Raw genomic sequence first — 12,807 nt, 5'->3', positions numbered from 1 at the left:
TTAAAAAAAATAAAATCCAATCAGTATTTAAAGTATCTGCAATTCTCTTCCTTTCTAAGTCCTGCAGCTCCTTGCTGTGCTAGCAGCTCACAACATTAGACATATTTATGGCAGGTGATAGAAGTCCTTCATACAGAAGGAAGCTTTTAGAAGCAGAGACCTTTCTTTCCCCTTAAAGACAGATGCAGACAACCATAGTCTGTCAGGCAGGCTGTGGTGACAAACACTGAACCTCTGAACAGGTGACAGCAAGCAGAAAAAGAGATCTTGCTTTCAGTTTACTGCTAGGAAAGAAGAAAGAGGGCATCCAGCTCAGGGCAATCATTTGGTTTTTTTACACAGAAAGATTTCACAGCAGAAACAGCTATGAAGAGAAGCTTCATCAAAGAATGAAATGATTTTAAACTCTTGGCATTGAAGTAAGAGTTCTGAAGCAAACTGATGGAAGTAGGAATTCCCTTAAACCAGCCTTAGATGTCACTTGAATGCTAGGCTTCTGGGCATGAATGATTGCCTTTCCTCGTAATGGTATCTACATACACACATGTGTGTATATGTGTGTGTGTGGATATACATATAAATAAAGACATGGCAAAGTAGAAGAGGGGAGGAAAAAAAAACACTAAAGAACTGCGAAATCTTGGGGAATTATAATGAAAACACAGCTGTAAAAAGAAATTTCTCTCCCCTTTGCCTACCATCCCCGAGCAGACACAGGACTAGTGTGCAATCACTGACTTCTGGGTAGCAAACAATTGCTTTTGCTCCAAGCTTCTTTGGACTCAAATATTTAGAATAGAATAGGAATAGAATAGAATAGAATAGAATAGGACCAGGTTGGAAGAGACCTTCGAGATCATTGTGTCCAACCTATCATCCAACACCATCTAATCAACTAAACCATGCAACCAAGCACCCTATCAAGTCTCCTCCTGAACACCTCCAGTGATGCTGACTCCAACACCTCCCAGGGCAGCCCATTCCAATGGACAATCACTCTCTCTGTGTAGAACTTCCTCCTAACCTCCAGCCTTAACCTCCCCTGGCGCAGCCTGAGACTGTGTCCTCTTGTTCTGGTACTGGTTGCCTGGGAGAAGAGACCAACCTCCGCCTGTCTACAACCTGCCTTCAGGTAGTTGTAGAGAGCAATAAGGTCACCCCTGAGTCTCCTCTTCTCCAGGCTAAGCAACCCCAGCTCCCTCAGTCTCTCCTCATAGGGCTTGTGTTCCAAGCCCCTCACCAACTTTGTTGCCCTTCTCTGGACATGCTCCAGCAAGTCAACATCCTTCCTAAACTGAGGGGCCCAGAACTGGACATTCCTTGCAACAGTACAAAGGAACATGATAACATTTTTATTTATTTGTTTATAAATTAAAAATCCCCTATGGGTAAAGTATAAAAGCAAGAAGTGTTTCATTTATGTTACTAAATCATGAACAAACACCAATAACCAAAGGTATTTACATGGAGCGAGCTAGGACTTTGATTCCACTGATGGAAGCAATGAACACTTGAAGAGCTACATTCAGAATGCCTTCCTTAGGATAGAAACCCATTTGATTTCTGAGTAACAAGATGTTACTGCCTCTTATGGAGTATTAAATATCCTTCAGAAAGCTTCCTTCAACTTCAGAAAATATTGTGAGTGGTCAAATCCTTCTAGGCTCACTCCATAATCCCCTGGATTCCATTTTCAGAGGAAACTTCATGGAGAGAGCATTCAAATACTTTGGTTTGCAGAGGCAGGGATAAAGAAATGCATTTCACATGGTAATGCCCAAGGCAAGCATAAATGTATCTTAATGTCTCTATCAAATGAGGTAACTAAAATGCCATCAGCAACAATTTCTTACAGATCTACAACATTCCTACTTTCAAGACAGGGATTTCCATTAGGCTGAAGTGTGAAAAGTTTTCTCAGCTGAAGGAGAAATATATTTATGACAAACATGAAAGGGTATTTTAGATAGGAATGGACTCCAGAGCCAATATTATATTAGTGCAGTCTGATACTTTTAACCCATCCTAAAGCATCAGCTTATCCCACTGTAGATGCACAATTAAGTAAACAAGAAACAAACCCCAACAACCAATAATGAATCAGACAAATGTTAAACACAGCAATATATAGAAAGCTTTTCACTAAGCTGTATTTCACATGCTCCTAACATGTGAATGGCTTAAGGTCCTCAATGAAGTAGAAATGCAACGTATTGCAGGTAAATAGATTCTGGTGTTTCAAAATTATTCTTGTGTCAAAGTAAGTTTTCAGCCTCAGTCTGAAAATAATTTTATCCACCTCTTTAGGATTCCAAGAACCTCCAAAGCTCATCCAGTCCAACCTCCCCGCAGTCAGCAGGGACATCCTCAAGTGTATCAGGCTGCCCAGGGGCCTCCTCCAGCTTCACCTGGAAGCTCTCCAGGGAAGGAGCCTCAACCACTTCCCTGGGCAACCTGTGCCAGGGTTCCGCCACCCTCATAGGAAAGAACTTGTTCCTAACATCCAATCTCAATCTGCTCTGCTCTAGTTTGAAGCCATTGCCCCTAGTCCTGTCCCTGCAGGCCTTTGCAAACAGTCTCTCTCCATTCTTCCTGCCTGCTATTAGGTCTCCCTGGAGCCTGCTCTTCTCCAGGCTGAACACCCCCAGCTCCCTCAGCCTGTCCTCATAGCAGAGCTGCTCCAACCCCCTGATCATATCCATGGCCCTCTTCTGGACCCTCTCCATCAGCTCCATATCCTTCCTGTATTGGGGGCTCCAGATCTGCACACAGTACTCCAGGTGACGTCTTAGCAGAGCCAAGTGGCAGAATCACCTCTCTGGATCTGCCATTGGCCTTCTGGGCTGCAAGAGTGCTTTGCCTTCCTAAAACTAAATCATAAACTGACCACTTAAAAGAAACTACTAGGTGAAGGCCATTTCTACACCCTTCCAAATAAAACATTCAAAGGGAATTAGGCACTCAAAGGCAGAACACATAGGGATGCCAAGAGCTCACAAAGACTGAAATCATTAATTATGCCTTTTCCCCATGTATTTTGATAATTTTTTGAAATTAGAATCATAGACTTGTCAGGTTGGGAAGGGACCTCAAGGATCATCCAGTTCCAACCCCCCTGCCATGGGCAGGGACATCTCACACTACAGCAGGTTCACTTAGATGCGAGGAAAATGTGAAAACAGCCATAATATGCTGTCTCTTACTGTGCAAAACCCAGTCAAAGCAGTAATAAAGTGGAGGAAAACAAGAAAAAGGCCTTAAAATGAATTACAACTTTTAACAAAATACCATTTGGAACATTCTTTACTCCCAAGATAGGCAAGATCAGCACCCAACACACACTTCCACTTTCCATTGTGGAAAATAGCTTAAAACCAAAAACAAACCAACCAACAACAACAAAAAAAGAAAGTCTTTTGCAAATAACTGATTTTTTTTTTTTTTTTCCTTGAACAGGCATTAAAAGCTTTTGCTCCTGGGAGAATTAACTTTTTAACCTACCTTGACTGCATATCTTGGTGCGTTTTGGACTGGCTAATTTCCGCTGGAGGTGAAGGGACTTGCTGCTGTAGCTCCACTAGAGACTGGTAGTACTGCTGCTGATGATGCTGCTGCTGTTTGTACCGAGACAAACTGAAAAACAGCCCTAAAATGGCTTTCAAATTTCCATTCCTTATTTCTGTTGTAAAGAGAAAAACAAAACAAAACCAAACAAAACCAAGAAAATGAAGTGAAAACACTGTGGGTTTAGACTTCAGTTTTATACTAAAGCATCTATGTACACACTTCATAGAACCTTAGAATCGTCAGGGTTGGAAGGGACCCTCAAGGATCAGTCAGTTTCAAGCCTCACACTACAGCAGGTTGCTCACAGCCACATCCAGCCTGGCCGGAAAAACCTCCAGGCATGAGGCTTCTACCACCTCCCTGGGCAACCTGTGCCAGTCTCTCACCACCCTCAAGGGGAAGAACTTCTTCCTCACATCTAATCTCAATCTCCCCACTTCTAGTTTTTCTCCATCCCCCCCAGTCCTATCACTCCCTGACACTCTCAAAAGTCCCTCCCCAGCTTTCTTGGAACCCCCTTCAGATACTGGAAGGACACAATTAGGTCTCCTGGGAGCTTTCTCTTCTCCAGACTGCACAGCCCCAACTCTCTCAGTCTGTCTCCATAGCAAAGCAGCTCCAGCCCTCTGCTCATCCTCGTGGCCCTTCTCTGGACACCTTCCAGCACCTCCAGATCCTTCCTGGAACAGAGGCTCCAGAACTGGGCACAGGGCTCCAGGTGTGGTCTCACCAGAGCAGAGCAGAGGGGGAGAATCACCTCCCTTGACCTGCTCATCCTCCTATGTCCCATTCCTTTCTTAGTCTTTCCCCACCCTGAGATGAAGGTTTTAAAAGGATGATGTTATTCTTTGCTCATAGATGATGTCCATGTCTAAAGAGAAGCCTCAGGAGGCTTCAGTGAAATTAACTGCAGCACTTAGGTCTGTTCACAACCTCATTATTAAATTTTTTGGCACTGAGCTCCTTGCGAAAGGTTTTCATTGCGCCTTCAGCCTTGTGATCTCTCTTCCTTCCCTGCAAATGTAAACACTGAGCTGTATGTGCTGCACAGCCTTCCTTGGGTAGTGTTGAAAAGAGAATTTATGAGCAATACCTCCTCATATGCACACACTCTAAACCATACTTATTTTACTTCAATGGGATTAAGAGAAATGTTAGCACAGACACTAAGAGACCAGCAAACAGCAGAGCCCTTTTGCTTTCAAATCACTCTTCAAAGGCAAACACAACTATGGACACTGGAATATGTTTGGCAAAGGGGTAATTTGTTCTAAGTATCCCTGCTCACTCATTTTCCCTGTGAAGATGCTGCAGGGCCTGTGATTCACCACAGCACCTCCAGAGATGCACAGAAGCAGCTGCTCAGAATTAGAAATGCTTTTTAGAAGCAGTGACCTTTGCAGGCTTGTGGGTTTCCAGGAAGGTCAGTATCAAGTGAGGCAGGGAATTTATTGCTAAAATTAGCTTTTTCATTTCCCCAACAAAGGCAAAACTCTGCATCTTCAAGCTGCTCTCAAAGATTTCCTCTGTGTTAACACCACTTTCTTTACTCTTATGATTTTGCATCACTTAATGCTCAGGGGGAAAAAAAGAAGAAGCCTTTGTTGAATCCCACTCATCATCTTTTTTTGGTTTATTTTTTTACCTTTTTTTAACCAAAAGTTGGTTTTTTTCCTTCTGGCTTTTAGCTGTGCTACAAGGAAAATAGAATCATGGAGTTCAGTCTTCTTACTACCTATTGCCTTGGGAGCCAGGGGGATTTTGAAGGTACACAGCACCAGGACAAACACCTGTACACATTTGACTGATCTTCAAGCTAAAGTATCCACCTGACTAAACTTTCCATTAGTAAGGCAAATACTATGTAATGATTAAAGATAATTGGTGTGTTAATGGTTTTGATTCAATACAGTTATCTACCTAGTTGTTCCTGCCTTAGGCAGTCACTTAAACTGAATAATACAGCAAAAAGAGGCTGCAATATGGCAGTAAGGCCACTTACTCTTTCATTTAATAGATGACACCAAAGCCAGTTTCTTTCAAAGAGCGTTACCATTAATGATGAAGTTGCTTAAACAGATAATCTTTCTTGGTTCACTTAACTGAGCAGAACTCTCATATTCTTTTGTTGTTGTTGCTGTTGCTTTATATCCCATATATGAATGAGTTTAAAAGTACAGCTGGGAAATCCTGTACCTATCCAAACCTCGTCCAGTCCAACCCCCCCTGCCAGAGCAGGTCACACAGGAAGACATCCAGGCAGGGCTTGAACATCTCCAGAGAAGGAGACTCCACAACCCCCCTGGGCAGCCTCTTCCAGATATAACATGAAAAGATTAATAGTATTGGGAAAGAAATTCTTATTTTAAAACACTGTCTCAGGCTTTGTTCAATTTCAAGGGGAAATTGAAAGGAAATCTAAACTTATTTCTCTCTCTCTAATTTTCTATCACTGTTCTATATTTCATAGAATCATAGAATCAACCAGATTGGAAAAGACCTCAGAGATCACCAAGTCCAACCTATTCCCTAACACCTTGCACCTCATGACTAACTAAACCACGGCTTCAAGTGCCATGTCCAACCCATTTTGCATGGTCTTCAAAGCAGCTGGGGTTTGGTATTTAGGTGCAAATAATTTGCCTTAAGCAAAATGAATTTTCATCAAAAAAGAAACAATCTCATTACTTGTCCTGATGATTTGTTTCTCTTACCTTCTGCAGACAGCCCTTGGACATTTACACCTCTGGCTGCCAGGAAGCTCAGGCAGACATCAACATTCTCGATCTGCAATATGAAGAGAAGCAGCATAAGGGCTAGTTGACAAAATGTAGAAAAGCAAAGGAAAAAGGAAAAAAAAAAAAAAAAGAGAAAAAAAGAACCAGCTCAGGAATGAATACTTTACATTCATTGCATACTGCAGCTCTTTACCAAAGTCTGACAAGAATGATTACTGCTAATTGGGGGATTGATATAAAGCTTTCATTGTCCACTTTGCTGCTTAAAAACAATTCATGAATGCCTGATCCAGAACGGCATGCTGGCAAATCAGCATCCCCACCTACTTAACATAAAACTGGATTTCATCCCCTGCAAACAAGCAGCAGTGAAAGGATCTACAGAGGATTAGACACTCAGCGTCTGCCTGGAGATGTGGGGGGCTGAGTTAACTAAGATCTTCGGCATGAGCCTCCAGCAAACATGCTAGCAAAGATATTTCCTTGGGAGGTCTGTGAAAATGATGCAACAGCAGTGGTTTGTTCTCTATTTCTTTTTTCCCCCTTCAAATCTTATGCTAAACAATTTGAATTCATTTAGTGCCTATACTTCCTGTGAGAGGGAAGGACACATCGGTTGTTTAGAAGTGATCTGCAGATATCACAGGGATCTTTAGATAAGAGAAGAAGATGTAGCCTGCAACTTCTGCCTAGAAACCAAGTAATTGCTTCCTCAGCACGTTTGCTGATGACACCAAGCTGTCTGGTGTAGCTGACAGCTGGAGGGAAGGGATCCATCCAGAGGCACCTGGACAGGCTGCAGAGCTGGGACCATGACAGCCTCATGAGGCTGCAGAGCTGGGACCATGACAGCCTCATGAGGTTCAACAAGACCAAGGGCAAGGTCCTGCAGCTGAGTCAGGGCAACCACAAGCACTGACATGGGCTGGGTAGGGACTGCCTCGAGAGCAGCCCTGAAGAAAAGAACCTGGGGGTGCTGGGGGATGAGAAGCTCAACAGGAGCCAGCAGTGAGCACTTGCAGCCCAGAGACCCAACCAGAGCCTGGGCTGCAGCAAGAGAAGTATGGCCAGCAGGGTCAGGAGGGGATTCTCCCCCTCTGCTCCACTCTGCTGAGACCACACCTGGAGCACCGTGTCCAGTTCTGGAGCCTCTGCTCCAGGAAGGCTCTAGAGGTGCTGGAAGGTGTCCAGAGAAGGGCCATGAGGATGAGCAGAGGGCTGGAGCTGCTCTGCTGTGGAGACAGAGAGAGTTGGGGTTGTTCAGTCTAGAGAAGAGAAGGCGCTGAAGAGACCTTCTTGTGGCCTTCCAGTATCTGAAGGGGGTTACAAGAAAGCTGGGGAGGGACTTTTGAGGGTGTCAGGGAATGATAGGACTGGGGGGAATGGAAAAAAAACTAGAAATGGGTAGATAAAACAGATTGCCCAGGGAGGTGGTGGAAGTCTCATTCCTGGAGGATTTTAAGGCCAGGCTGGATGTGGCTGTGAGCAACCTGCTGTAGTGTGAGGTGTCCTTGCCCATGGCAGGGGGCTTGAAACTGACTGATCCTTGAGGTCCCTCCCAACCCTGACAATTATTTTATGATTCTAATTAATTACTTTCAAGCATCTATTTCAACAGATTAGGGAGCCAGAATGTTCCAAAAGATTCTCTTGGGTCACCATCCTAAGCTGTTTCCCACAGCCCTCCCGAAAATCAATGAAGCAAATACTGAGCTATACATGAAAAATGTTTTAACTAACAGGTTTGCCCAGGAAGATGCTGCTATAAAGCCAGAAAAGTGATTTGGAAAGAAGCATTCCATGTCAAATGCCTTCAATAGACTTGATTAAAAACACATTTTTTGGTGTAGTGGATATTTTCAAGGCCATTAGGACCACAAAAATAACCCCAAACAGGAGGGCCGAGCCCAGAGAGTTGTGGTGAATGGTGCCACATCCAGCTGGCAGCCAGTCACCAGTGGTGTGCCCCAGGGATCAGTGCTGGGCCCCATGCTCTTTAACATCTTTATTGATGATCTGGACGAGGGCATTGAGTCCATCATCAGTAAATTTGCTGACGACACCAAGCTGGGGGCAGGAGTTGATCTGCTGGAGGGTAGAGAGGCTCTGCAGAGGGACCTCGACAGGCTGGACAGATGGGCAGAGTCCAAGGGCATGAGATGGATGTGTTCAAAGTGCTGGGTTCTGCACATTAGCCACAGCAACCCCATGCAGAGCTACAGGCTGGGATCAGAGTGGCTGGAGAGTGGCCAGGCAGAGAGGGACCTGGGGGTGCTGGTTGATGGTAGGCTGAACATGAGCCAGCAATGTGCCCAGGCATCCAAGAGGAACAGTATAGCCAGCAGGAGCAGGGAGGTCATTCTGCCCCTGTACACTGCACTGGTTAGGCCACACCTCAAGTCCTGTGTCCAGTTCTGGGCCCCTCAGTTTAGGAAGGAGGTTGACTTGCTGGAACGTGTCCAGAGAAGGACAACAAAGTTGGTGAGGGGCTTGGAACACAAGCCCTGTGAGGAGAGACTGAGGAAGCTGGGCTTGCTTAGCCTGGAGACTCAGGAGTGACCTTCTTGCTCTCTACAGCTACATGAGGGGAGGTTGTGGGCAGGTGGAGGTTGGTCTCTTCTCCCAGGCAACCAGCACCAGAACAAGAGGACACAGTCTCAGGCTGCACCAGGGCAGGTTTAGGTTGGATGTTAGGAGGAAGTTCTACACAGAGAGAGTGATTGCCCATTGGAATGGGCTGCCCAAGGAGGCAGTGGAGTTGCCATCACTGGAGGTCTTCAGGAGGAGACTTGATAGGGTGCTTGGTTGCATGGTTTAGTTGATTAGATGGTGTTGGATGATAGGTTGGACTCAATGATCTTGAGGGTCTCCTCCAACCTTGTTTATTCTATTCTATTCAAACATTTACCAATACATTTTAAATACCTATTTTCATTGGAGAACACATGAAAAAAAGAATGGAATACTCAACAATGAAAACATAATTCCATAATAGAACAAGTCCTAGCCCTTCACAGAATACAGAATTAACCAGGTTGGAAAAGACATTCGAGATCGAGTCCAACCTCTCCCCCAACACCATCTGATCAACTAAACCACTTTATTTTATTGGAATGTTTACACTGTTTTCAACCATCAAAACAAGCTGATTTTTTTTTTCTTTGAATAAAAGCTATTTGTTCCTGGGCAGTATCTTGTCTGGCCTAGGAGGAGAGCACATCATTATTGTCATCTAGGCCTGTTACTCTGCTATGAATCTCAGATAGTGATATTAGCTAAAAGAAATAGAAATGCAGTTTTTGCTATTCATAGAATCATAGAATTGTCAGGGACCTCAAGGATCAGCCAGTTCCAACCCCCCTGCCATGGCCAGGGACACCTCACACTATAGCAGGTTGCTCACAGCCACATCCAGCCTGGCCTTCAGAACCTCCAGGCATGAGGCTTCTACCACCTCCCTGGGCAACCTGTGCCAGTCTCTCACCACCCTCTTGGGGAACAACTTCTTCCTGACACCCAATCTGAATCTACCCATTTCTAGTTTTGCTCCATTCCCCATTCCCATTGCTACTAGGTAAAACAAATGGAAATACACTTTTGTGCTACTGACCTCAGAAATCTACATTAAGAGCTCACACCTCCTGATCTAGAGGTAGTACTTAGAAACCTATAAGCGCCTGCAAAACTTTGAGAGATCCACTCTTTAAGCAATAAACTCCAGATAATTAGCAAAGACAACTCTGATAAAGTCTTTTCAAACACTTATTCTCAAAGACATGCCACCACTTACAGGAATGATAAATAATCTACCTTCTGAGTCAATTAAAACCCAAACACAGACTCTGAAGTTTACATGAACTGGAGTTAACCCAAAGTTAGGGTTTACCATAAAGCTTTCATAATTCATTTTAGAACTTGTCCCCAGACTTGCACAGCAGTGAATTTGCAATAACAGAATACAGAATTAACCAGGTTGGAAAAGACCTTCGAGATCATCCAGTCCAACCTATCACCCAACACCATCTAATCAACTAAACCATGGCACCAAGCGCCCCATCCAGTCTCTTCCTAAACACCTCCAGTGATGGAGACTCCACCACCTCCCTGGGCAGCACATCCCAATGGCCAATCTCTCTTTATGGGAAGAATTTCTTCCCAGCATCCAGCCTGAACCTCCCCTGGCACAGCTTGAGACTGTGTCCTCTTGTTCTGGTGCTGGTTGCCTGGGAGAAGAGACCAACCCCCACCTGGCTACAACCTCCCTTCAGGTAGTTGTAGACAGCAAGAAGTTCTCCCCTGAGCCTCCTCTTCTCCAGGCTAAACAACCCCAGCTCCCTCAGCCTAAGATTACTGAGGGTACTCTACCTTTGGCCCAGCACAGCAATTGCAGAAACTCAGGCACTGAAAATCACTTTCTTAAATGTTTCACAGCACAAACCCCAGCCAAATTAACTAGGTGATTTTGTAAAGTGTAGAGATTTGACCCAGCTAAGGCAGCTGAAAGTTGGCTGTACCTAAAATAGAAAGTTCTGCTTCTTCCTCACCTCCTCTTCCACTCAGGATGTAGGGCCCTGCCGCTGCCACCTCTGCTGAGCTTCCAGCACTTCTCTGAGCAAACCAGGAACTGGTTCCACACAGAAAACTCACCCAGCAAAGGGGTGAAGGTATTTGTCACTCTGGCTTACCGTGCACTCTCATGAGCACAGGAGTCAGCAGAGGGTAGGGCACATCCAAGTATGAGTAAGGCATAGTTTGGGAGAAGAAAGAGGAGGTGGGAAGGAGGGACAGGCAGCTGGTGCCACTCCTGATGGCAATGGCAAGGCGCTGCTGGGCTGACTCAGCCCTGACCTCCAACAACACCACTGCATCAGTTGTGAAAATAATGCAGCTGAGGAGAATATTTCTACTGGACCTTTGAACTACATAAGAACACAGTCTGAAGGGAAATTTCCTGACTGTATGAATTGAAATGCACTGAAGATCTGTTTGGATATTAGCTGCATAACAAAGCGTCTCCTTGAACTTTCAAGTCAACCATGATGCAGAATCAGCTACTTCAAAACGTGGGAAAATTTGCTCTACAATTGAGCCCTGAAAGCCAAAAAAAGCACAAAACAATACAACAACAACAACAAAACAAAACCCCAAAGCAACACCAAAAAAAACCCCAACAAAAAATCCCCCAAACCAGCCAACCAAACACCCCCAAACAAACAAAAAATTCCCTCAAACCAACCAATTCCCAACCAACAAACAACAGGTGAAAAATCAGACTGATGGCAAAAGCATCCAAAATTACTGGAACAGTATTTCCTAGTAGGCCTCCTAGGGGAGCCAAGATGTTTTTCATAAAGGGCATCTGTCCTCATCAGTAATCCAGGAGATTATAGGCATACAATCATAGAATTGTTAGGGTTGGGAGGGACCTCAAGGATCAGCCAGTTCCAACCCCCTGCCATGGCCAGGGACACCTCACACTACAGCAGGTTGCTCACAGCCACATCCAGCCTGGCTGCAAAAACCTCCAGGCATGAGGCTTCCATCACCTCCCTGGGCAACCTGTGCCAGTCTCTCACCACCCTCATGGGGAAAAACATATTCCTAACATCCAATCTGAAGCTACCCATTTCTAGTTTTGCTCCGTTCCCCCCAGTCCTATCACTCCCTGACACCCTCAAAAGTCCCTCCACAGCTTTCTTGGAGTCCCTTTCAGCTACTGTAAGGCCACAAGAAGGTCTCCTGGGAGCCTTCTCTTTTCCAGACTGAACAACCCCAACTCCCTCAGTCTGTCCTCATAGCAGAGCAGCTCCAGCCCTCTGCTCATCCTCGTGGCCCTTCTCTGGACACCTTCCAGCACCTCCAGATCCTTCCTGGAACAGAGGCTCTAGAACTGGACACAGAGCTCCAGATGTGGTCTCAGCAGAGTGGAGCAGAGGGGGAGAATCCCCTCCCTGGCCCTGCTGGCCACACTTCTCTTTCTGCAGCCCAGGCTCTGCTTGGCTTTCCGGGCTGCAAGTGCTCACTGCTGGCTCCTGTTGAGCTACTCATCCAGCAGCACCCCCAGGTCCTTTTCTTCAGGGCTGTTCTCAAGCCATTCCCTACCCAGCCTATAAACCAAACCTAATTTATCAGAGAACATGTAAGCCCTAATATGCTGCAAAAACATGTCAATACCTATCTGCAACGCTGAATATTTAGTAAATAGTAGGCCTAACACCTAAAGCTTGGCATACATTAAAGATGCCAAGTACCCTATAGAAATGCCCCCTGGTTATTTCACATGTCTGCTTTCCCATCATGTATCTTTGAAGTCCCATCTCTTCAACTCTATGAGAAGAAAAGTTGGTACCATTAATGCCAATGACTCAATATACTGCAGAACTACAAAGTACATTCTGTTTCCCTTCCCAGTTCACCAAGGGAACTGCAGCAGAAGCCCTTGACATCCTTCTTGGTGGTGGTGTATGAAGTAATAGCAGTGGCCAGCTTTCAGACAATAGAC

At 45.1% G+C, this 12,807-nt stretch overlaps 1 protein-coding gene across 7 annotated transcripts in view; it reads right to left on the bottom strand.

Annotated features, from left to right (window-relative positions):
* Positions 1–12,807, bottom strand: part of NAV3 (neuron navigator 3) — a 451,810-nt gene that overhangs the window by 166,083 nt on the left and 272,920 nt on the right. For all 7 annotated transcript variants that reach the window (XM_054173934.1, XM_054173935.1, XM_054173930.1 and 4 more), the window contains exons 4-5: positions 6,282–6,354; positions 3,502–3,679 (exon numbers count right to left, since the gene is read on the bottom strand). In XM_054173934.1, the coding sequence (XP_054029909.1) occupies positions 3,502–3,679; positions 6,282–6,354 (251 nt within the window). The remainder of the gene's footprint in view (positions 1–3,501; positions 3,680–6,281; positions 6,355–12,807) is intronic.

This window comes from Dryobates pubescens, chromosome 27 (assembly GCF_014839835.1).
Source record: "Dryobates pubescens isolate bDryPub1 chromosome 27, bDryPub1.pri, whole genome shotgun sequence".
NCBI classification, from domain to species: Eukaryota; Metazoa; Chordata; class Aves; order Piciformes; family Picidae; genus Dryobates; species Dryobates pubescens.
Note: the sequence above shows the minus strand (reverse complement) of the source record. Positions and strands in the feature narration are given on the sequence as shown.